Source organism: Sander lucioperca, chromosome 15 (assembly GCF_008315115.2).
Source record: "Sander lucioperca isolate FBNREF2018 chromosome 15, SLUC_FBN_1.2, whole genome shotgun sequence".
NCBI classification, from domain to species: Eukaryota; Metazoa; Chordata; class Actinopteri; order Perciformes; family Percidae; genus Sander; species Sander lucioperca.
The window spans coordinates 27,847,000-27,872,525 of record NC_050187.1 but is presented as its reverse complement, the minus strand read 5'-3'; the positions used below and the strand labels follow the sequence as shown (position 1 = coordinate 27,872,525).

The following is a 25,526-nucleotide window of genomic DNA, read 5'->3' as shown; positions in this document are numbered from 1 at the left end:
ATGCTTAAAATGTAACTTATGAAGCCTCAACTACAGAAAAAATTGCCATGAATTAGTTTTCTTGCCTATAGATGGTGCAGGTTGACCTGGAAATGCAGCTTTGCAACTGATATAAATTGGACCTGGAATCAGGTACACATCAATGCAATTGTGTATGTTTATTTTGGAATTGGCCCTTTTTAGCTCTAAAATGAAGATCAGTAATTAAACAGCTCTAAATAAAAGCATCACTTTTTTACCTGGTGGACTAGTGCTCTTAGAGAAAAACACCCTTTTTAGTAGACAAAAGCAAACGTGTTACTAATAATATGTATGTAATATCTGTTCAATTCAAGTGTCCCAGTTAGCCATGACAGTGAGTGTGACAATGAGCCAGAATGTACAAAACCCTGAAAGCAAAGCAGCTAACCATGATTCAGCCATCATGAACTTCTAAATTTGTGCTTTTCCCACTGTGACGTGTCGACTTGTCTTAAACTCTTCTGTCCGTCAAAAATAAACAGCACAAGACCCCAAATGTTTTGAGTTCCTTCTTTTTAATGTGTTAACCTGTCATCTCATAAATCTGTTACACTTCTGAAACAAAATATAGGCAATTATACAGTATGTAAAACAAACCCATTTTTATTTTACACTATATACATTTTATAACGTGTGCATTGCATTATGAAAACAAAAGACAAAGGTGATGTAAAAGCGACAGAACAGAGGAGGCTTACTGTGTTGTGTTTTATATTGGGAGGATCAAACAGCTTTTGCAAATAACTCATCTGTGTTTACTTTAATCTGCTCGGAGCACCAGATAGATGGGGTTTACCACACGGACACTATGAGAGCCATAAATAACCAAATGCCAATTTACTTATCTTTCATTAACATTCAAGACATGAACATATCACGTGTCTACATCATCTTTAAACAATCCCTTTAAATTACTTTCCCACATCATTTGACCCAGGAGTAGTTGAGCTCATAAAACAAAACTGTCTTTTTAACAGTTCAGCACAATGGAATGGATGTTGGCATCTGCTTCAGGGGAATATACATAGATTAAGCTTATGTCTATGACAGCAAAATCAGAAGCCACGGCAGCATCATTCAATCCCACAGCTACTGTATGATACAGGATGAGTTTTAACTTAGGCTTGAGATATTATAATTAAAAAGGAATTGGATATTTCAGGAAAGAGAGAAAACCTTAAAAAAGAAGCTGTAAGTCGTTTTCAGTGGAATCTCTCATTCATTTTGTCTTGTGTGCATTTTAGTAAATTGTATTAATTTCTCATCTTCTGATCATTTACATACGTCAACTGAGAGAACAAAGATATTTTAATAAGAGTTTTAGAGAAGATGTTTTGTTTACCATTAACTTTATACTCTGGATGGCTGTCTTTTTGAATCAGACATATATATATATATTTTTATTTTTTTTTCTATCTAGGACATATGAGGTAGACTATCTAAACTTGGCCATAAAAATGTTCATTTCAACATATTTTGGCATTACATTTAAAAATGTAAAATATATGTTTGACATCAACCGATCCCTAATGTAAATGAATGTGTGATACATTTTTTCCCAAAAACTATGATGAACCGGTGAGGAAGAAAGGCATCAATCAAATCAACTGAATTGAGCATAAATATGAAAATTGATTAATTAATGATTGGCAATGTCAATGCGAGCCTATTGAGTATGCTGGGTAGTACTCCCATGTTTTTGACACTGAATGAACAAATTATAAAAAGAAGAATAAGAAAATAGTTTTGTTAAATAATCTGACTGTGAATAAAACTGGGTTGCAGCACTCAATCTATGACACGTTTCTATTAATGGGTGTTGGCTAGAAGCACATATTTTAGCACAATCGTGGCTAAGTCGCTCATCTGGGGTAGTGAGTTCTACGAAGGGCACAACATCAGGGAATACATTTTCCACTCCAAACTCAATACATGGCAATTAAGTGTGCTATCTTCAAGTCTTATATGATTCATATTTCTGACATTTGTTTTCTAGGTGCAAAGCAACACTGTGGGCATTTTATACAAGAAAAGTGTGCACAGGCAATACAAAAAAAAAGAAAGTACACAAATAATTGATATCCTCACAGTGGATTCAAGCTCTATACACTTCACTAGACTATCCTTGTTTTAGCTACTTCGCCACAACAGTGCAATAAAGCAGCAGGAGCTGGAATCCAGTGAGAGGATCTGTTTAAACCCAATGAAAGCATAGTAAAATAGTGTGTAGGGTGTGAATCTTGTCAATTAACGTTTGGAGGAGGGACATGCTGCCATGTTGGTAAAGTGACAAAAAAAAGTTTGAGATTATGACTTTCTGAGCAGTGGAAGGAAAGCTTTTACAAAAAGATTTTACATTCTTTTCTTAAATTGTCCCCCAACATGGCGACGTGTCTCTTTTAAAACCACCTTAGTAACATTCAGTGACACATCTAAAAAGAGCTGAAATGTTGTCCTCCATTAATAAATCTTACATTTACTCCGTAGGTAGAACATTTTAAAACTTTGTAATTGTTGCCGTTGCCATTTTGTCAATTGGATTTCAGCTTTGATGTTAGCAGTTCAGTAACTTTTAATTTTATTTTACACATGTTGTTTTTGTTTGGATAGATACTGTATATTTGGTAGCTGGTTGGTTTACTTATAAGCTTATACCTGTGTTTCTATGGAGAAAATGAAGAAATGAATGAGAAACTGACTCCTAGAAAGTGACGCACTTGAAAGATGAATCCAAACGTTTCAGCTCTTTAAGATCTCAGGTTTAGCGATGTTGTCTCAGTTAGTGAGTTCCTCTGAAGCAACCTCTAGTGTCACAGCTTGTAAAGACTGGTAGTGTACAGCCACATGTAGACTCTCCTACACACCACAGAGTGCACATCTACATGCATGTAGTGATCTCTTATACAGATGCCGGCCTTTAAAAAAGTCACAGCAATGAAGGCCAAAGTTAAAAACTTCTCCAAATATGACTAAAAGGAACACAACATTTGGACTTACACAGAAGTTCAATTTCCTGCCAAGTAGAGGCTAGTGCTAGGCTCTGGCCTTTAGCTCTTTATTTTACTCTGTACAGTTAATGTGTCCATGCTTGATAGATCTGTTTCAAGCAGAATTTTAAAACAATTTGTAGCGTTTGTCTTATCCTCTTTGGAGTATCATATGGGAAGGGTTTTCTGCCACTCATTATTCAAACTGTTCCAGATTATTCATAGTGAAATATATTAAACCATTGTATGTAATTGTTTTAATAGAACAGCTCCTTGCACTTTTATATGGGGCAAACTCTACCCCTGTGGAATTCCACAGTTCAATTCAATGCTAGAAATGATGGCTTACGGTGAATATATATCCCAGGTCTACTGAATAAATATAAATGATGTGTCCTTCTGTGTAAATTCAGCTTTTTTTTTTATTGGTTTTTAATATCTGTTGGTGCTCTTTTCAAGTGGCCTCGGGCGGAAACACAACTGTCACGTGTTTAAGACCAGATCTGTACATGACGCACTTGTATGTGCATATTCTACGTCTACACACACACACATACACACACACACATACTGTGCATACACACACGGTCATATATTATAATGACATCACATTTGTTTATCAAATACCTTTTTCTCTGTGCAAATTTGTAACACCAGTGGTTCGATAAAAAATAAAAAAAATAGCAAAATAACAAAAAGCTTTTTGATTAAAACAGCGTTAAAAAAAATCAAAGGGAGGATGTCAAAACAAAAGAAATAAACTTAAATGAGCAGTATTTGTAACGGCCGTTGCCCCGACGACTGTCGCTATGGTGCAAACGAGCAGGAAGTGTCGCAGGTGACAGATGCAACATGAAAATGACCAATCAGCGCTGCTTCCTGTGTTTGCTCAGTTCAATCCTGAGCTCCAGATTATTAGAGTAATATCAGATTGCTAAAGCTGTCCACCTGAGGAGACTGCGGGGGTCTTTGCTTCCGGACCCTCGTCACAGGATCGGGGAACTAGGAAGTGAATTTACTGCCCCGTCACTCCTCCTCCACGCCTGTCTTTCTCTCCGTTTGTCTCCACGGTTGTACAGAGCAACTATACACACGCCTATCTACATGACCAGTCTTTTTAGTGTTCGTCTCTGTCAAAAAAATACTACATTTATATTTACAACAATTAAATAGAGGTCAATTAAGCACTTGTGTGGTGTTGTGACGGGATATTGGAATTCAATGCTAGCAGAGGTGGCAAAGCTTTTTAGTCTGTTTTCTCTCTCTCTTTTTTTTTTTTTTTTTTTTTTTTTTAAATCCTTTTTAAAAAAAAAAACAAACAAATAAAACAGGAAAGCCATCCTGGTTGTTAAAGTTACATCATGCCACAATAAATAAAGGTGTAGTAAAAAGAGGGAGGAAAGGAAAGAGGGAGAAAGGACGATGAAGGAGAGAAAGGTTTTCTGTGCAAGATGGCTCTTCTGTTGAAGCTTTAGCGCAAGTAGCAGTAGTAGTAGTAGTATGTGTAGAACTAGTAGTAGAAGTAGTGTTGATGTCAGACTTCTGTGTTGGATGCGGTTTCCCCAGTGTGCAGTATGAAGGGAAAAGGTGGGATGGTATCAGGAAGGATTCTTGGTTGAAGTCGCTCGACTGAGGTGCAGACTCCCTCGGCTATCTCAACCTAAACTGGCCTCAGACCAGCAGTTTTAACCCTCGCCCTGTCAGAAACAGCTCCGCTACCCGCTGCCCTACTACAACACACTTAACTAATACACATGTAACTGTAACTGCGGTGCATTTTTAAACGTCTGCAACTGGGGATCGACATCTGCACTCATGAACAGCTCATCTCCCAGTTACAGAGGAGGTTGGCTGGGTTAGCAGATAGGTTGGGCTGAGTGTGTCTCCCGTAGGCTGTTTAGAGAGTGTGTTCATGTGTGGGTCTGTGTGTGTGTGTGTGTGTGTGTGTGTGTGTGTGTCAGTAGCTGTTTTCATGGCCTGCCAGGATGTAGAGGTTGCTGTGGGCTGTAGGGTTGTCTGTAGGCCTGCTCTCCAGCACCACCACCCTGCAAGACAAACACACACACACGACATCCAGTTTAGTTTCAAAACACGAATCAGTCTTTATTTCACCTTCAAATCCCAGATAAAAGAACAGCCCAGTCTGCTTCTGGCAAAAAATAAATACAACACTGAGTAAAATAAGAAGACATTGTAAAGACCCAGGATGTATTGTAGCAATATGTAGAGACAGCCAGAAACCCACACAGGATATGGTCCAAGCCTGTAAAAGCCCTGTTATTTGGAAAAAGGCAGCAGAGGGAGATGACTTGCTCGGACACTAAACCCTTCACAAAGTACACTTTTCACCCATCATAACATCGGAACTCAAAAGGGACTCAGCTGCTCAGTAATGAGACAATAAACACCAACAATTATCCATTCCCTACAAAGGTAGTTCTTGGTATTATTTTGTGCAGGTTTTACCAATCCCTGACACAAAACCAGATGCACAGTATTTGACTAAAGAGCTACTACAACATCTCACTGTCCAATTTTGAGATATTGCTACTGTCTTACTATCAGTTTAAAATAGTCTTAGCCTGCAGCGTCAGGCCAGACAAATGATTTTGGTGTCTATGCTGTCATGACTGAACAGGTAAAATCCCCCAAAACCTTGCTGAATTTCCTCAGACACACTCTCTCTTCCTCTCACACAGCCTTAAAGCTCCTGATCAATGACATCTGGCGTCAAGCAGATCTCAGACAGAAAGAGGCAGCGTTTTGAGCTGGCAGTGGCCAGCGAGTAGTGAGTGTACCTGGGCAGAGTGAGGCCTCTATCCTCAGCATCTGGATCTCTACAGTCGAAACGTCTTCAGTGATAAGACATCAGAGAGGATGTTAACAGAGACCTGTGTGTGTGTGTGTGTGTGTGTGTGTGTGTGTAATATATATATTTGAAGTGAGGAGATGTGTGCTGGTGTGTGTTCTCACCTGTCTGATCCCAATAGTCTGAAGATGCGTGTGCTGTCAGAGATCTCCTGGGTGATCTGATGAATATATGAGGAAGAGAGAAAGTAAGACAAAGAGACACAATGTCAACATCAGAGCTCGCCAGGAGAATCCAGTCCAAATGTAGGATGCTGACTAAATTTCAAGTATTGTGGCCAAGAAGTAAAATAGGGATATTATATGTATCCTGATAAAAAATTGCTAATTTAGGCTTCATTTCATGTTTTTTTACAGGTTGGAAAAGTCTTCCTATACTATTAACCTAATACCTGCTTCATTAATCATCACATCCTTACATTTGAGGAATTCAGAAGCTACAACAATGGTAATAGTCTGAAATCAAATAACATCCTGTCACGACGCCTGAAAGTGAACCGCGTTAGGCGGTCCAAAGATCACCTCCACTGTGCATTTCCTTCCTAAACGGGCACACACATACAGAGACACTCAGTATCAATCTCACCTCATTGGTCTTGAAACTGCGTCCCTGCATGCCATGCCTCCAGAAGGCCAGTACACTGTCTTGGAGACAAACTGCAAAGAAACGGAAACAATATCAAGGACTGTGAAGTACAAATAAACTTGTATAGTATAAATCCACTAGTAGATCAGCATGTCAATTTAAGTTCCTTTAATAGTAAGAAACATTACTCATTCTTTCAGTTCACGAAAGACATTTTGGTGTATATTTATGTCATGAGTTATAGTTTGGTGGTTTAAAATATACAAGTGCAAGCTCTTTTTTTTCTCTTTTACCTGTGGCTTCAATCTGGAAGTTGAAGGTGAGCTCGGCTGACAACTTCCTGCTGGATTTCAACCTGCCCTGGAGGTTCACTATCTTTATACACCCTGTAGAAAGAGACGGAGAGAGTGGGAAGAGAGTGGAAGCAGCGGAGTGAAATTCTGGTAAATCTGTTGCGAAAAACTTGTTGAAACAGAACGGTGCAAATGCACAGACGTGAAAAAATATGTTTGTGTTACTCACTGTCGAGACAGACTAGGATAGTGTCTCTCTCTAGCTGAGTGACATGGATCACGCACGTCTGGGGTGTGTCTGCAGAGAGAAAGCATTATTTTGGCCACCATGCTGTACACAACAACATCTGCAACATCTCAGAAGAAAAAAAATCAAGTGCTGTTGGTGCAACATAACAAGAACTGGTCGCACTGTTCTCACCTGCTTCTGTGAACCAGGAGGAGGTAGAGTTGGGGTTGACGGTGCCGAACCGGACCACCTGGTTGAGTTCGGTGCCTTTACTGACCGCCACACAGATCAGAGGGTAAGTCTGCTCCGGGACCACCAACATCTCAAAGACCTCCAACGGACACGGCAACGGGAAGTCGATGTTCTGTCGAGTAGATGAAGAGACAGTAGGTAAGAATGGGAAGTTGCCTTAGTAGCGTCTGTAATCTCAGAGGATACGGGACTACTGACATCTCCCAAGGAGGTCAGCAGAACGTTCCGCTAGAGAAATAGACAACAGTAGTGTTTAGACAAAAATCTTACAATAGTGCAATATATAAAAAGATCCAGGTTTATTTGAATCTAGCAGGCAGTATTGCTAACACATAGCTGAGTAAGACTTTTCGGTAACACTTTACTTGAAGGTATCGACATAAGAGTGACATGACATTGTCATGAACACATGACACTGTCATGACACATGAACCCTAACCCTAACTTGTCATGACAAAAACCAATGACAGAATGACAGAAGCATTATGTCATAAACATTTATGACTTGTTATAATGTTTATGACACGTTCATGACAGTGTCATGTCACTCTTATGTAGATACCTTCAAGTAAGGTGTAACCGACTTTTCTAAGGATTTAGCTTAAATTTCAACATTAGCAAACATTGGAAACATATGGTTGGGTACTGTTCACATTTTTACCGGTACCATACGGTTCCGGTACCAAACGGTACCTTTTTGGGTGCTTTCCCTCTGTAATAACAACACATTTATTTCAGCTGTAAAAATAATTCCAAACCTATTTAATCTATTTACTTAGAACATTTTGTTATTTATTTAGAACTCCACACTAAATAAAACCCCTTCCTCTTCCCTCCCAAACCCAGTCCCTACAATCTATTCAATCAAATAATTATTCATTTCTTACACTGGACATTCTTACTCTTATTCTATTTTAGCTCTTTTTAACTGCTCTTTAATGTTTAATGTAACCTACTTTGAATTGCATGTTGCTGAAATGTGCTATAGAAATAAGATTGCCTTGCCTTACAACCTCCAGCCTGTCAGTCAGTCACCAGGGCAAATGGAACACTGGTGTTCCTGCCCGTCTCAGAGGAAGTGTTTACCGCACCGCGGACGCTTTCGCATTGTCATTATATTTTATTGTAGCGAGTGTTGTCCGCGTGTCGTTTTGAAAAATGTAACCACACTTGCAAGGGCTTTACAGGCATTGCCGTGACTTAACCAACTGCAGAGTCAACGTAGTTTCACTCCGTCCGCACCACAGCTGTGTGTGTGTGTGTGTGTGTGTGTGTGTGTGTGTGTGTGTCGGCGCTCCGCACTCTGTCAAGCTCCATGGTGTTTTAAGCCCCCAAGGTCTCCTTCCAGGCAGCACCTTGGGGGCTTAAAACACCGATAAACCTCTGTCAACATGCAGAGAGGACAGATTAGCTCGCACTTACGCGCTCTCAGGTTCCGAAATTTGGCACATTTTGATTTAACGTGAATCGGTCCTCGGTAGTACCGACGTTATTCGGTCGGTACCCAAAAAAGTACAGAGTATGGTACCCAACCCTAATCAAACATTTTAACCTTTAAAGACATTAGACCAACCTTTGAAATTTTGTTACAAGTTTATACTCTTCATACTCTGGGTTTTGTAATAAAATTAGCTAAAACAGGAGATCAGGGAACACACATGAGAGGTTTCGAATAGCAAAAACTGACCTTGATGAGCATGAACCTCTGCATGGGCTCCACCCACTCCAACAGCATGACACTAGACTGAAAGGCTCCACACAGGTATTTATGGCCTGTGTACGGGTTACGAACTGCATGGAAACAACACCAGTTATCAGTAATTTGGGATTTTCTTTCTTGGTAGCCTTTGTATCTCACAATTACCTGTAAAATGTTTTGGTAACACTTTACTTGAAGGTATCGAAATAGTCATAGTCATAACTATGACATGACACTGTCATGAACGTGTCATAAACATTATAAACAAGTCATACACGTTTATGACTTCTGTCATTAAGTGTCATTCGTTTTTTGTCATGACAAGTCGACATTGTTTGGGTTGTCTTGATTATGACAACTTGGCATTAATCAAAGTGACAATACCAGAAGTTGTCTTGGTCATGACAAGTTGACATTAAATTTGTTTGGGATGTCTTTGTAATGACAACTTGACATTAACCAGGATGACATTACCAGAAGATGTATTTGTCTTGACAACTTGACATTACATTTCTTTGGAGTGTCCTTATTAAGACAACTTGACATTAAACAGGATGACATTATGTCAACTTGTCATGACAAAAACATACTCTGGTAATGTCATCCTGGTTAGTGTCAAGTTGTCATTACAAAGACATCCCAAACAAATTTAATGTCAACTTGTCATGACCAAGACAACTTCTGGTAATGTCACTTTGATTAATGTCAAGTTGTCATAATCAAGACAACCCAAACAATGTCAACTTGTCATGACAAAAACCGAATGACACTTAATGACAGAAGTCATAAACGTTTATGACTTGTTTATAACGTTTATGACACGTTCATGACAGTGTCATGTCATAGTTATGACAGTATCATGTCACGATTATGTCAATACCTTCAAGTAAAGTGTTACCAATGTTTTCATCTTGTATAAGGTACATTTTGTGGGTTTACAGTGTTGCACTTTTAAGTGTAATTCTTTACTGATGAGACCTACAATAAGTACCAACAGTAATATCATACACATTTTTTTTATTAAAAATGTATAATATACAGGTTAACACCAGAATAACATCAAGTCACTTCTTCTATGGTTTTTATGTGTGGTTATGTAATTATTGTAACAGGCCAGATTTCAACAAATTTAGTCTCGAACTTGCTGCCGAGCCATGAAACAAGCATTATTTTTAGTCACAAAAAAATAACTCCTCCTTCACTAAAACTCACCTACGCAGCACTTTTGGCACCCTTTAGTGTCTGGAACTTTATTGGACACTGCAAACTTCCTATAAACAGACAAAGAAAGAAATCAGAGTCACTCAAAAAAGGTATTTTTTTTGTGTTGAGATGATTCAAAGTGACATGAATGTTCTGTTTTCATTGGAAGTTATTTAACTATTCTATGACTAATACTATGACATATACGTAAAGAGGAGTAGAGGATTACAATTCAGTTGATGAAAAAAGTAAAATACACTTTTAGTGTTTACATTACCTGGGAATCATCTTATCAGGCAGCTTGTGTGTGGGAATGGCTACTGGTAACTTCTGTAACTGTCTGGCCTGTTCGAACATACCGCTCAGACTATGGGAGTACAGCTGTGAGGCTTTTCCTGGAATGGAATAAAACAGAAGAGAACAGAATAAGGAAGGGGAGAACAGAAAAGAAGAAACCAAAAGTAAAGAATGAATGATGTTGACTTTAGATACAGGATCTATAAAGGGTGTTATGCAAATAATACTATTCATATAGTCAACTTCCATCACACAGAGGTGTTGTAGCTCACCCGATATGGAAAGAAGACAATTGTTCATGACATATAGCCAGGTGCACCGCCGAGGAAAGAGCTGCAGACAGAAACAAGGTAGAGTGAGAATTAAGATGAATCAAGACAGTTTCAAAGATCAAAGAACTTTTTTAATAATTACGGTTTCTGTTTGAAAAAAAAAAACCCAAAACATCGTACCAGATATGACTACCACTGGAAAGCATTATTATTTAGGAATTTTTTGCATATAACAATAAAAACGTTTAAACCAAAAAAGAAGGTGAAAACCATATTTTTCCTGAAGTATATTCCTTTCATCATAAAATGCATGATCCCTGGTCTCACCTGTTCCATGGAGGTCTCATGTAGCTCATTAAGGTTTAATGTGTAGATCCCCTCTTCAGCTCCGAATATCAAATACTGGTCTGAAACACACATAAAAACAAACATTTTAGCTCACATTAGACAACACTGAGAAGTTCCGTCAATAGTCAGATTGGTTTGATTCAGGACGCATTCATCGCCCTGTAAATTGATGTTCAACACTGTATCAGGTTTCCTCTTGGTTACCTCTGGTGTCGGGATTGATCCAGGAGGTGGCACAGTGGATCTTCAAAGGACAGCCGTTGAACACCTTGGAGAAACACGCACCCATCTGCGAATGGAAGGAGACGAACGATAAAACTACAGATTATGATGCTTGAATGTGTTGCGTTCTTTTCTTCCTCTGAGTGTTTTTTTGCTCAGAGAAAAGAAAACCTCATCGAGCTAGATACTGACTTTTCTTCCAGGTAGGGCTGGGCAATATATCAATATTATATTGAAATCGTGATAGGAGACTAGATATCGTCTTAGATTTGCCAGAGATTATGTCTTTTCCTGGTTTTAAAGGCTGCATTACAGTAAAGTGATGTATGTCATTTTCTGTGTTACCAGACTGTTCTAGCTCTTCTATTATTTTTACCTTTACCCACTTAGTCATTATATCTACATTACTGAAGATTATTTATCTAAAATCTCATTGCGAAGATATTTTGTTAAAGCACCAATTGTCAACCCTGTAATATCGCCACAATAACGACATCGAGATATAAGGACAAGAATATCGCGATATCTGAGTTTCTCCATATCGCCCTGCCCTACTTCCAGGGTTTTTAGAGTTTTCAGAAAACGCAAAGAGTTTGGTTTAAAGAACTGATCAGTTGCTATAGAGAAAACCAACTGAAAATACAACGTAATGCAAAAAAAGATTAAATTAGATTAAATAGTTTATATTCTTGAAATGTTGACTTTGTCATTTCAAAGGTTCTGTTTTACTGGACAATAGCACGCACAATAACTGTTTTCTAAAAAAGACTGTTACTTACATGGACTTTGGGTGTAGGGGGGAGGCCATTACTGATTGGCTTCTAGGGCAGACAGATAAACACACACACATACACACACATAAAGTCAGTCAGGATAATAAAATAACTTGGTAACATGTTGTAAGTGAATCTTACATAGGGGGAATAATGAAGCTGAAGGTACACAGAAAGATACAGTCCTATAGTTTCTCATACAGCACCAACAATTCCTACAAATGCTCAGATGTCAGTTCCATTTTTTAACTCTGTGTTTTAAACATCCCTGTGCATTGGGGACTTTGTTGTTGTCCTTTGCACAGGCACCCTGACCGACCACTAAGAGTCGCTAGTGCAAATAAAAGGAAGTGATTGGCTTCCCACCAGCAAAACACAGCCAACTGCATTCAACAAAGTCCTTGACTTTTTTTTTTTTTTTATTTGCGCCACAGCATTAGGTCAATAATTAACAATTTTATGAAGGAGTTCACTTTAAGCTAATTCAGTTAAAACATCCAGTTTAGAATTTGACACACTGGAACTTCCTCAGAGATCTCTGGAGGTCTCCGAGCCACTGCTCTACAAGTCTGCTTACCGGAACGTCCTTCTTGTCTTTCCGTATGGGGACACTAGGGGGCATGGTGGACTGTCTGTCTGCTGGACTGTCCCTCTCTCCACCATGTGGATGTGGAGCTGTGTTCAGCCCGTTACCTGCAACAACACAAACACAACTCAATGTGTGAAAGACAAACTCAGAGAAAGTGATTGTGTGTGAGGGACAGAGATAGGGGGGGTGAGAGAGAGAGAGAGAGAGAGAGAGAGAGAGAGAGAGAGAGAGAGAGAGAGAGAGAGAGAGAGAGAGAGAGAGAGTGAATATGCAGCTGTGTGTTTGAGAAAAAAAGTGAATGAAACAGACTCAGCTGCAGAACACACTGCAATAACAATCCACTCACACTGTCATTTTCTCATACATATAATTTGTTTTAATGAGTACAACCTAATCTTTAGGGCTGAAGACACAGAGGAGTTAAACTAAAACAGTAACAAACACACTACTGGGAGCAGAGAGGGAGGGAGGGAGGGAGGGAGCAGGCTAGCAGGAAGAATACAGAGGATCAAATATAGTCATGAGCGAAGCAAGGTGTTAATGCACCACATACAACCTGCTAGAAAGTGGTCAATATTGGTCAATTCTGACTGGTAGGTTTGTCTACTCTACCACTCTGGCAAGTAAAGAACACATCTGCATGCCCTACTCTGTTAAAAGAGTTAAGAGTTGGCTGATAAAAAAGTAAAATAATGAGATTTTTTTTGCAGTAGCAATGGACAAAAACATGATGAATGGGAGAACAGTCACACACACAGACGCACAGTGCAACTCCACCAATGCGTGCCTGCTGAAGACTTATTGGACCATTCCAGCATAACTGTATATTTCTAAACTTTGATTTCTATCTATTTAATGTTTATACTGATTTGGTTTGTAACAATAAACCATATTCTTTCCAATCAGTTTTTAATCTCTGTGATTCAACTCCAAACACAACAGTAAACATCTCCAGAGAGAAAGTTGGTTCCAAAGTAATTGGTAAAATTTATAGAGCACAACCAAATTATTAGTTTCTACAAATAGAGATCAATCAACCAATAACCAACTTGTTATAATAGGACGCGACACCTTGTCTCATTCAATCTTGTGAGTAAACAGGTGAACCAAACTACTGCTAATTTTCTAGTCCAGAGATTTTCATAGAAATTAAAAGTTAGATTTTACAGAACTGTGGCTTTTATAAAATACCCTTTTTCTTTAGTCGAAGTAATTAAAATATAAACTACAATATATTTTAGCTATGATTAAATGTACTAGAAATGATTTGATGTAAACGGTATTGATGTATTCCTTCAGAAGTATCCTTATCAAGTTCAAAATAAAATGAAATAATAAAGTCTGTTTCTGCTTTGGTGTTTTCTGTTCCTGTTCAGCTTCCATCTCTCATGTATTAATCGTGAGAGAGAAAAGTTTGCCTCAAAAGTAAATTACATCGTTTGAACTCGCGCCTTGATGTCAGGTTTGATGTTTGATTACTGTTCAATGAAACTGTTCATTTCCATTCATAAAAGCTGCCAACAGGAACAGAAAAAAAAAACACATTTAGTCAAAGTGAATCAAAAACAAAAAAACTAAACCAAACTGAACAAAATTCCTGAGGTATCCGCTCTATTATATCGTGTCATGTGTCATATCACTATCATGTGTTGTTGCCTGAGTTCTGATCAGCCAGGACAATGCTTTCTCCTCTTCCTTCTTCCTTCTAAGAAGGGAGGGGGAACCTGTAGCAGGCTGCTAGCTATTGATTGATTGGGTTAAACAACCACAAAAAATGACACTTATATTGAGCAGGAGCTGATGGGACGGAAGAAACTACAAACAAAAGATTTAAAGCACTGATATTAATGGATTCATGGAACAAAGAAATCAGACTACGAAGACTTGACTAATGGGAGACCACAAAACCAATCGAAGGGGACGACAGGGTCTGCGGACACTACCAATCTATCAAGGGGCTGCTCTTACTCTCTTCCTTTTCCTCCTCTTTTTCCTGCTCCTCTTTCACCTCCTTCAGCACCTCCCATGCCTCCTCCAGCTCCTCCTCTGTGTGAGGCGTGTGGAGCCACTCCCAGAAATGCCTAAAGCTCCCATCATCCTCTGGAGCGGAGTTTTCGACGTCCGCGCACGTCGGGCTCTCGTTACCTAGGCTACTGCGGCGGTGGGGCGGCAGCTTCGGGGGCGGGGGCCGCGGAGGGACGTTGGAGGCGGCCTTGGCGGGGCTTGGCGTCTCTGGGACTGGACAGCGTTTGATGGTCCCTCCCCCTCCGCCGTCGTCCTCGCTGTGTGATTGGCTGTCGTCGTGTTTTAGTTGTTGCTGCTGCTGCTGCTGCTGCTGGGGTTGGGACGAGCAGATCGACTTGGGCTGAGGGGAAATACAGAAAAGGGTCAGCTCATTTCCCAAAACCACCACATCACATTTTCAATGGCATTAATCAGAATTCAAGACAACCATGTTACAAAATTAGACTTAAACTGATCTTTAAAATGAAACCTCAAATGACAAATTCATTGACTGTGGCTGGTGGATGCATTCAGTTGTTAATACCTTCGGAGGAAGGGGAGGTGGGACCTTTGGCCTCATGATAGTGCTTGATTTACTGAAGAATGAGAAGAGAAAATTGGAGATTCTGCTTGACAAAATACATAACATTGACTACTTCACATTATTTATTACAAACAAGAGTTGAACTGAAAACAACATATAGGCATAGGCTATGGTTTAACTTGCCATTTCAAAGCAATTTCCCCTTTGACCATACAGGACAGATATAATAAGATCACATATTTTAGTATCCATACCTATTCTAAAAAAACTACTTAAGAAAATACCTAAGAAAAATCCTACTGTCAGTTGCTTTAAACTGTTCTTTGGTGAATAGGCTGGATCACATACAGACAAAAGAAGAACAATCACACTGTTTAAATCTACTGTAGGTTAATAAGGACATTGAAACATGTTCTGTGCATCCAGACTAAACGTAGTATTTTATAGGGTGATCAGATGTTAAAAGAAACCCTGAAATGACAAGTACAACCATAGCCCGACACCATTCATCACTGAGACAGACACAAGAGAACAGCTTGACTGGGACACACAAGATCATTAAAAACAACTACAGATGGAGCATGTGTATAATCTCTGAGAACAGCACTGCTGATACTGAAAAACTGATGGCAATTACAGCCAGTGTTGCTTAAGGATATACATGACTTTCCAATAGACCTTTTCAGTGGAATTCCATTGCTAGGCAACAGCATGACCCCTGGTTAACGTCATTCCCATACACTACAACAGGAAACCAACTTGGGGCCATTTATAATGTTTATGTTTACAACTGTGAAAAGGTCTATACTTCAAATTTCTATAAAGTATGCTTATTTGTAGCCATCTTTGTTAAACAGAATAATAAATTTGACTGCAGACCAGCATTGCTTTCGCAGAGACTTTATCCATTTTGCCTTATAGACTGCAGATTTATTGAGCCACTTGTTAATGACTGACAGACAAAGAACCAATCAGAGCACCCAAATCAAAAGGCTGGGGGCCAATCACAGTGAGCACAAATACAGAAACACTAATAAAAATGAGACAGTAATTCAGTTAAATGGCAGTCAACAGATATATGGCTTAACCCCTTAATGTAAACTTTATCAGTAGAAACTCATCTGTAACTGACACGGTTTAACATTCAGGGCTGGGACAGCTTAAAAGTTACAGTCTGTGATTGAACTCGTTAAAGCTATAGTGCGTAGTTTCTGGTTGCTCTGATTGCACTTCACACTGCTATTGATTGCAGTCCATTTAGGAATCCAGGTTGTTTCTATTCTTGCAGTAGTTGTACTGGGGCCTTTCTGACTGCGGTGGAAAATATATGACTAGAAAGAAAGCTCTGGCCTGCTGAAAACATTTGGCTTTTACACAATGAGCGATGAGGCTAGACGCCAAATGCACAGTTTTATAGAGGCAGGAGAGGACAGTGTGAATGCACACACACACACACACACACACACACACACACACACACGCGCGCGCGCGCGCGCACACACACACACACACACACACACACACACACACACACACACACACACACACACACACACACACACACACACAGCAAGGAGGCGCACAGATGGCGATGCAAGTGGAGAACAAAACAAGACAACAGCAAATAAGATGTCTGTCAAGGTTATAAGGATCACTTATCTAAGGACCGAAACTACACACAGACCTCCTATTTCATGGATCAAAAAACAACTAAGAACCCAGTGAAAATGAATTGATACGACGTGCCAGAATTTTACATGTAGCTGGGTTAACATGTAGCTACCGTGTACTCTTTAATGCTGTGGTGTTTATCCCTACCCATGGCTAAAGTTATTCACTGTCCCTGTGTATCTATGGAAGTCAAATGTAGAAATAACTGAAAAATAATCAAAAACACATATTATCAGACTCCAGGTGAGTTGTTAGGGTTAGGGTTACTGTTAGTAGCTATTAAACTTCACAAAAGACAGTAGTAATGGCATAGACAACACACACACACACACACTGTAAACACACAAACACAGGTGGAATATGTGGCGTGATGGTGGGGTGTGCTGCATAGAAATGCGTTGATGAAACTGTGGCAAAGACGGGGAGCCTTCTGCCTCGTCTTACTCCTCTTCCTCATCCTTTCCCCTTTGAAAAGACGGAGGAATGGATGGGGAAAGAAAGAGAGATGGGGAGACACGGCGGGAGGCTACCAGACTTCCAAGACTGGGAGAAAACTTACTGAGTGTGAGTTTCATCATCATCTGCACCATCATCATCCTCATCATCATCATCCCCTAAGTGTGCCACATGGCCCCTGGGAGAGGAGGTGAAGATAGGAGGAGGGTGGGTAAGAAAGGAGATGGGAGGGGTGAGAGAAGGGGGGAAGAGAACGGAAATAAAGGGTTGAGGCAGAGAGGGCATAGGAGGGAGAGATTAAGGGAGCAAGCAAAGGAGGTAGGATGACAACATGAGGAGGAGGAGGTGGAAGAGGATAGAGGAAGAAGGGACAGGGGAGGGAGATCTGAGTGAAGCTTCATCCACAAACTACTTCTATCCCTTGAACCCTGGGCAGATCTGAAAGGACTGAACAGATCCAAACTAAAAATAAATTATATATTATTAATAAATTCTTCCCATTCCAACAACAAAATCAATAAATTCCGATCTCCGGTCATTCCTCTAGACCCGGACAACCAGGCAAGACTCAACTCAACTTACTGTTTGACCCTGTACAGTCCTTACAGATCTACACACCCCTCTACACAGTAGACCTAACCTCTAATCAGTCAATTCATAGTAACTTGACCTCAATTTTTATCCCGTAAATTCTCAAATATTATTTAAAACAACGATACATTAGACAGCAGCTTTTCCGTTTTATGAGTATATTTAATCATGTTTTAGAAAGACTTCGCTCTGTTTTTTTAACCTGCTACTGTTTTTGATTTGATGTTGGAAGTTGAATCGAACAGAAATACTGATCTCCCTCACAAGATAACTGCAGTTGCTTCTTCTTTGTCATTCTTGTGATCAGTGTTAAGCGCATTGGCGGAAGACTTATTCAGATCCTTTTCTTAAGTAAAAGTACTAATGCTACACATGTAAAAGTCCTGCATTGAAAATGCTACTTAAAGGTGCTGTAGGTAGGATTGCGAAGATCCAGGACTTAACCAAAAAATGTTAACATCGACAACTTCTCAGTCCCTCCCCCCTTTCCACTAAAGCCCAAAACGGTCTCCTAAGCCCCTCCCCCCACAAGAGAGAATGACTGCGTGTGCATGAGCAGTGATTAACACGCAGTTAGACACCCCCTCCTGGCCCTGATTGGTGCATCTGAACAGGGAGCGGTGGATTTTTGCAAATCGCACTACAGGCTGTAGGTGGTGGCAGAGGAGCCAGATTTTTATTTTTAAATTACCTGCTTCATGTAGTTCTACTCAAACATAGGGTCAGTTTCAGCAAATATCACAGAAAGTTAGTTTCATAAGTCTTACCTACTGCACCTTTAAGTAAAAGTATGTAAGTATCACCAGGAAAATGTCATAATCATAAAATCATCATAAAAATAATCAATGCAGAAAAATCCTCACATTTTAGAAAGTGGAAACGATCAAAACAGTTCTGTGTTTAATCGGCTAATCATTTCAGCTGCACTTGTAGGCCGTTATATGGTTGGGTAGTTTAATTTATAATAACACATCGTATTTTATAAACCACATATGTTTTGTGTGCAAACATCTTAATTTGTAAAGTTATTAAAGCGGTCAGATCAATGTAGGGGAGTAAAAAGTACAATATTTCTCTCTAAACTGTAGTTGAGTAGAAGTAGAAAGTGGCATGAAAACAAAAGACTCAAGTAAAGTACAAGTACCTCAAATTTGTACTTAAGTACTTCGTTACCTTCTACCACTGGTTAAGCGCCTGCCAACTAAACGCAACACTTCCTGTAGATGTTTCAAAGTAAAAGTCTAATCAGGAAAGGGAAGGGATCCTGCCTTTTGAGCCACTGGAAGGTTTTTAATGTGAAACATCTGTCCAGAAAGTGTTATGTTGCATTGAGAAAAGCTTTACACGGATCAATAGAATGGCATAGTAGAAGCGATTGAAATCAATTAATGAATAAAAACAGCATTACTGATAAACTTGACAATGAGAGTTTGCTTATGCTCCTTTAAGATTTTTACCTGGGTGTTTATTTTTTTGCCCAGTCTTTCATCTGTTGAATCATTTTTTCATTATTCAAACATTTGAGAATTTACAGTAAAAACAAAGCATGTCTATGTTGGAATACTGCATCTGTTCCAAATAGACAACTTTTCAAGATTATTACATTTCTGAAACCTCAATGCAAAGTCAATATACTGTACCCATTCCATCCAGCTAGAATTTCGAATTCCATGCCACATACAGTATACTGATATTTGTTTCTTGTATTTAGATGCAGTAAGATGTTTTAAAATCTGCTGTTTCAAAACAAGAAACTAGAAAAACCACAGTCAGACACTTAACTACCAAACCTGGCACCTCTGTACACTAAAAGAAAGTTTGAACAGCATTTTACCCAGGTCTGTAAACTACTGACTGTTTTCTGAAACAGGAGATGTAATGTAATACAACCACAAAGACTGAAACAAGTAAAGACTGTTATCTACTCTACTACTCTCTCTCTGTCAACCAACAGAAACAAAAACTGAAGCTAAAGAAACTACATTTTAAGTGTGTAGCCAAACAGCCTTATACAATATGACATCTAGATCATATATGTCAAATATTGATTCAGCAAACCTGGCTTTAACACAATATAGATTTGCAGCACATATGTCGTATCAGATTGTCTTATAAAAAATAGCAAAGCACGATGATCATCATTATCTTTGGGGCAATAAAAAGTCTTCACAAACTTGCCAGAAAAATGGCTGGAAAACTGTATACACACGCGTGTGTGTGTGTGTGTGTGTGTGTGTGTGTGTGTGTGTGTGTGAGAACACACATATGAGAGTGTGAGTGCGTGTGTGTACGCCATGCTCTGCATGAAGCTCCTATGAAGCACAGCCTTCTCCTGTTGACATCAAAGCGTGAAGCAAGCTGCAGAGGGAAAATAAAACCCAGAAGAAGCCAAAATGCTGAGAGCAGTGACAGACTGAAGTCATTACAACAGCGTTAGTTGCGTGTGATTGGCCCGATTAGTCCTGCCATTAAAAATGATTGGCTGATGGATGGGCGTGGTTAGAACACCAGCAAATCAAGAGGCCCTGAGTGAATCAGGATATGAGAGGGGTCTGACTTACCGCTGTTGTAACTCCTCCTCCACAGATTTGAGAAGACTCCTGTTTTGTTGAACAAATTAAGAGAAAAGTATAAATGTGAGAAAGAAAGTAATAATTTACAGAGACAATCTACATGCTTGAGGAAATAATTTGCCCTGATCTGAACCTGAGTTTCGGCTTACTGCACAAAGCACACTTGAAAGCAGAAAGCTCACACAAACACACAGCTTAGAGTACACCCTCTAGCTGCAAATTATGAATAAATCATCAAGCATACTGTACAGCTTATACAAAACAAAAACTCGCCCTATCTCACATTCTGGCTCTCCCTGTTAGTCCACAAGGGGAGAATCTTGAGGCATCAGAGAGATAAAGAGATGAAGGTGTAAAAAGAGAAAGAAAGACATCAGGACAAAAAAAGACAGCAAGAGAGAGACAAAAGGGCAGTAAGTGACTTACTTGTTTCCTCCCAGTAGACTTGGTGAATCGTGCCCGTACTCCAACTGCAAGTCCTACAAGACAAACAAATGACATTACTACTGTGACATAATACTTCATAACTAGCTCATTGAAGTAGGTGCTACTGTACTCGATTTCTCAAGGGACATAAACAGGGCTGAAGATCCTGGCCTATTGCCACAATAAACCACATTGAAATAGTGACTACAACTGAAACCCTGTTCAATAGTCAAATTACTGCAGGGGCTGCTACTACACTGTAGCGGCTGTGTTGACTGCTAGAAATAATAATATCCCTAGTAAAACAGCAATTTATCTCAAAGTTCATTTCATAACCATAGACAAACACAGATGTACACAGTGAGCCTATGGCGAACTCTACGTGTATAGATTTGACTCTTGCTGAGTTCACATTGTGGCCTACAAATATATATAAATAATAAGATATTAGCCTCAACAGCAAATCCCTCTTGTCTTCATAGATTTGATAAAGACAATGCTCGACAATAACAGGGTTGCTGATACAATAGAAACTGTACCTATTAAATTAAATTTAAGGTGCAATGTAACATCACAACCTTTCATCAAAAGTTATGACCTCAACCAGACAGAGTTTTATTTTAGGCCCCCACAGAGGTGAACGTATCCAGTATTTCACAAAAAGCAGAACATTTTCAACCAGCAGATTTGATCAGCTGTAGCTAGCTGGCTACTTAAGCAACCCTACAATCTGATGGGGAAATACTATACAGTGGATGTGCTAGTTGTTTTTTTAACGTAACCTGTAACTCCACAAACTAATGTTACCTAGTTAGTCAATGGGCTCCCTATGCCTTGGAGATAACACTCTGTTAAATAGTTTGATAGACATGCTAAGACAGCTTAAAGCAGATAAACTCTTGTGTTTTTGGAAAGGCGATAAAATAAGACACAATCCATCAAACTCTTTAAATACAGAGTATCTCTCTCTGCTTCGGCAGAGAAATCCAGAGTTTGACAAGCGTGCTGTGCCTAGTTACAGTTTCTAAACTTTGATTGGACAATAGCTGTTTGGAAGACCCTCATATACATTTTGGGACCCTTAAGGGGATGCCGGCCCTCAGATTGGAAGCCATTGTTTTATGAAATTTAAGCAATGAATCATCAATATGAAATCAGGTATGTTAGAAAAAGTGTTCTTTCTAAACCTGAATGAAAGACAACTTAGCAGAGCTTTTTGAATGTGTGCTGGATAATTATGATTCATATAGTTTTATAGTTTATGTTCCTTGAGTTGATTAAGGTTGACAATAAGAAGCCCTGGCTGAGTTTAGCGCCATTCTCTGACTGAAATAAATGAATACTGGGTTTCACATCTATAACATGAAGCCACAATGTGAATGCAGCGTTGTGTCACAAACACACTTTTAAAGATAATGACAACCTAACAAGCGTGCAAAGGGAAACGCACACATGCTGCCAACGGACAGACAAACACAAATACACACACACACGCACACGCACACGCACACGCACACGCACACACGCACACAAAATAGGCCCCGTTGCTCTGGTCAACTACAGGACGTTAAGAAGTTAGAAAACATATAAGCAATAGTGTATGGAAGAGAGACAAACATTCTGTAGAGAGAAATATATAAAAATAAATATATAACAGGCAGGTATTATACAGCAAACATTAAAAGGTTGAGTGTGAATGTTTATAAATTTGGATATAAAATTTGTGAGTAGGAATGCCTGTGTTCAAACCTACAGTATGTGTCCTCACTAAGTGTACATAAGCAAAGCACTGCATCGCTACCAACCTTCCGACGTGCAGCTCTACAACTGAATCTGACCTCTGAACTTTGTCTGTGTGTGTGTGTGTGTGTGTGTTTTAGTCTGTCTCACACAAACTTCATATCTAACACACAAAAGGCAAGATTTACAATCTGATTTGATCGACTGTATTGTTTGTGTGAATGTGTGTATTGTACGTATATCTGAAAACAACAAGAAAGAACAACAACATCACTGAAGACTCTTGTCACCATGACAACTGCACCAGTTAGTGAGACAAAAGCCAAGGCTGGAAGAAGAAGAAGAACAAAAATGAACAGTAACAGACGGACGGACCAGAATAGATGGAACAAAACTGTGAAAATGAACAAAAATACATGGAGCAGCCAAAACAATCAGCACTCTGGGAAATAAAAATAAAAATGTAAGAGACAGCAAGGGCTCAGAAAGCAAGAGAGCCAAAGGGAAGGACAGGTACTTGTCCTTCAGAGAAAGACGGAGGTATAAAAAAGAAGACATAAGGTTAAAGAAATGGAGACAGATTGAGGAGAAAAAGAAAAAAGGCCAATGTAGGTGGACAGGGAGAGGCTGAAAGAGAGTGAGACGGATAGATAGAGTACTACCAGATTAGATCTCGCGGTATAGTAGAGCTCCTCAACACAGTCCAGATAGGGCTCAGATTCACACTGGTCAGCAAGACAGAGCGAGAGAGACCTCAGTTAATACATTAACCTGGACTGATGGAGGGAATGGGGGTGGGGGGGGGTACACTGACACTGATGCAAGAGAGGATGATGGATGAAAAATGGATAAGGCCAAAATGGACTCTGAAGTCCATGGATCAGCAAGACAGATAAGAAGGGAGATACTGGAGTCTTAATCTGAAGAGAAGACGGGATGAATCGGGGTATAGGATGAGAGAGGATAGGATGGAATAAACTGGTGGAGATGGGGGTTCAAAATCAGCAAAACTGAGGAGAGACATTAATAAATTACATGTATGTACCATTGGTGCTACGTGAAGCTTAAGAAATATAAAATGAATATAGATAGCTTTATATATAGCCTCATTCAGTGAACCCATGAGACAATTGGTAGCCTCTGTTTTATTCCAGTGACATTATAAGTAGCATTTCTTTGAATTGAGACCACATGTTTCCTTAAGCCAGGTTCTTGAGTGTTGCTATGGGTGTGTTTGGTTTTTGTTTAGGATTACACAAGAGGTTAAACATGACGAAAGTTACTCCAGCCATTGTCTCTTTGCACTATCTGTGTTTGCCAGAGTCTCTTTTGAGCAAAGATGCCACAGAAGGCTGCTGCTCATCGGTAATTATGTTATTAATAATATATAACAATATTAATGTGGTAATGACTTATTGATTTTAAAATGCTACATATAGCACCGTAATCCTGAATGGACAGATCTTGGAGGACTGAAAACCACACTGGTCAGCAGGACAGAGAGAGACCCCGTGTTATTATATTACTTTCAAGGAGAGGGTAGAAACGGAAGGACAAATGATGAATGTAGACCTACGCTGGTGACTATGTTTCGTAACATGAATCCAAATTGCTTGATAAATAGATGGAGGGAAAGAGGAAGGACGAAGGCCTTTTAGGATGGATTTCCTCAGCCGACTTGAAGGGAATATTTGGGGAGTTTGTGGAAAAAGTGTAAGTGCAAAGGAAGGACAGAAAAAGTGGGAGGGAGTGAGCGGAGGACTTTAACAAGACGCTGTGATTGTGAATGAACCCTGCACCATCCCATTTGTCCACAAGCGAACACTCCTTTCAGCAGTTCTAAAAGTGATAGGTAATAGCATAACCAGCTTTAGTTTCTAGAAAATCAACTTAACAAGCAACTACGGCTCAAAACAATGCATACCGGTATGTTTTTTTTAGGGCAATGCAGTACAATAACCATAATGTTATGCCAAAATCCTGCATAAATAAATTAAGTATTTTCACTCAAACATAAAGCAAAGATACCATATCTACCCTTACATTTCTATCCAAGCTGGTAGATATGTGTCCCATCCATCAATGTAAATAAGGAGAAACTGTGGCGAGAAAGCTAATATTGACAGTGTTTCACGGTTCACAGTTGTTTTTGTGTCCGTGTCAAAGGCTGCTGGCTGGCTGTCAGTCAGTGTCGGCACCATGCCGAAGACAGAAGGGAGACAGCTAATGCTTTATGCAACTTTATGCTTTCTTTCTGCAACTTTCAACTTTCAACTTTCTGCTGCTTATCTAGGTCAGAGGCTGTTGTTCTCCCAAGCAGGGTCGTCCAGCATTTACAGGGGGAGCCTGAGGCTTTCCAGGCCAGGTTGGACACGATTATCCCACAAGCATGTTCTGGTCCTATCCGAGATTTGGACATGGCCTCCACAGGAGGAATCCTGATAGGATGCCTTTACGACCTCAACTGGAGCCCTGAACCTAAAGGAGAGCCCTGACACTCTGATCTCAATTCATCTGATTTCGCTCCTGCCTGCTTAAAGGTTTTTGAACCTCGGCTGGCATAGATCGGGACATCATTACTTAAAATGCCTCCATTTTGAAACTGCCAGAGTAAATTATGTGGATGGGCTTCATGTTTGGTTCAACACAGATTGACAACAACATGGATTGTTTTGGGGTGCTTCCTGTGAGTAGGTGAGAATCAGCCATGCTGGTACCAGTGAAGTGACGACCACACAGACACAGTACACTCACTCTCTCTCACACACACAAATGCCACAGCTAATAACTCACCGGTTCATGATGAGCTTCTGTCTCCTTTCTTAAGGGAGGATCAAACTTCACTTGACCAACTGAGAAAGATCAAGTAAGATACAGAGAAA

General features: G+C 39.6%; 1 protein-coding gene across 11 annotated transcripts in view; it reads right to left on the bottom strand.

The window, feature by feature from the left end:
- Nucleotides 1-519: 519 nt before the first annotated feature.
- Nucleotides 520-25,526, bottom strand: part of LOC116061752 (mitogen-activated protein kinase kinase kinase kinase 3) — a 53,115-nt gene continuing 28,108 nt past the window's right edge. Inside the window, exons 14-36 of one of the 11 annotated variants that reach the window (XR_004895157.1) lie at nt 25,438-25,496; nt 23,307-23,369; nt 20,905-20,957; nt 20,467-20,505; nt 17,418-17,492; nt 15,188-15,239; nt 14,608-15,004; nt 12,628-12,743; nt 12,057-12,098; nt 11,260-11,344; nt 11,035-11,114; nt 10,708-10,768; nt 10,416-10,533; nt 10,148-10,206; nt 8,924-9,027; nt 7,177-7,348; nt 6,985-7,053; nt 6,756-6,848; nt 6,463-6,533; nt 5,982-6,037; nt 5,807-5,860; nt 4,860-5,053; nt 520-4,821 (exon numbers count right to left, since the gene is read on the bottom strand). Coding sequence is in view for 10 of the 11 variants with exons in the window: in XM_035991971.1 (XP_035847864.1) it covers nt 4,966-5,053; nt 5,807-5,860; nt 5,982-6,037; nt 6,463-6,533; nt 6,756-6,848; nt 6,985-7,053; nt 7,177-7,348; nt 8,924-9,027; nt 10,148-10,206; nt 10,416-10,533; nt 10,708-10,768; nt 11,035-11,114; nt 11,260-11,344; nt 12,057-12,098; nt 12,628-12,743; nt 14,608-15,004; nt 15,188-15,239; nt 17,418-17,492; nt 20,467-20,505; nt 20,905-20,957; nt 23,307-23,369; nt 25,438-25,496 (2,006 nt within the window). In the remaining variant the exon portion in view is untranslated. Of the gene's footprint in view, nt 5,054-5,806; nt 5,861-5,981; nt 6,038-6,462; nt 6,534-6,755; nt 6,849-6,984; nt 7,054-7,176; nt 7,349-8,923; nt 9,028-10,147; nt 10,207-10,415; nt 10,534-10,707; nt 10,769-11,034; nt 11,115-11,259; nt 11,345-12,056; nt 12,099-12,627; nt 12,744-14,607; nt 15,005-15,187; nt 15,240-17,417; nt 17,493-20,466; nt 20,506-20,904; nt 20,958-23,306; nt 23,370-25,437; nt 25,497-25,526 lie in introns of all 11 variants that reach the window. The other 10 variants (XM_035991972.1, XM_035991971.1, XM_035991976.1 and 7 more) reach the window with 10 other exon arrangements.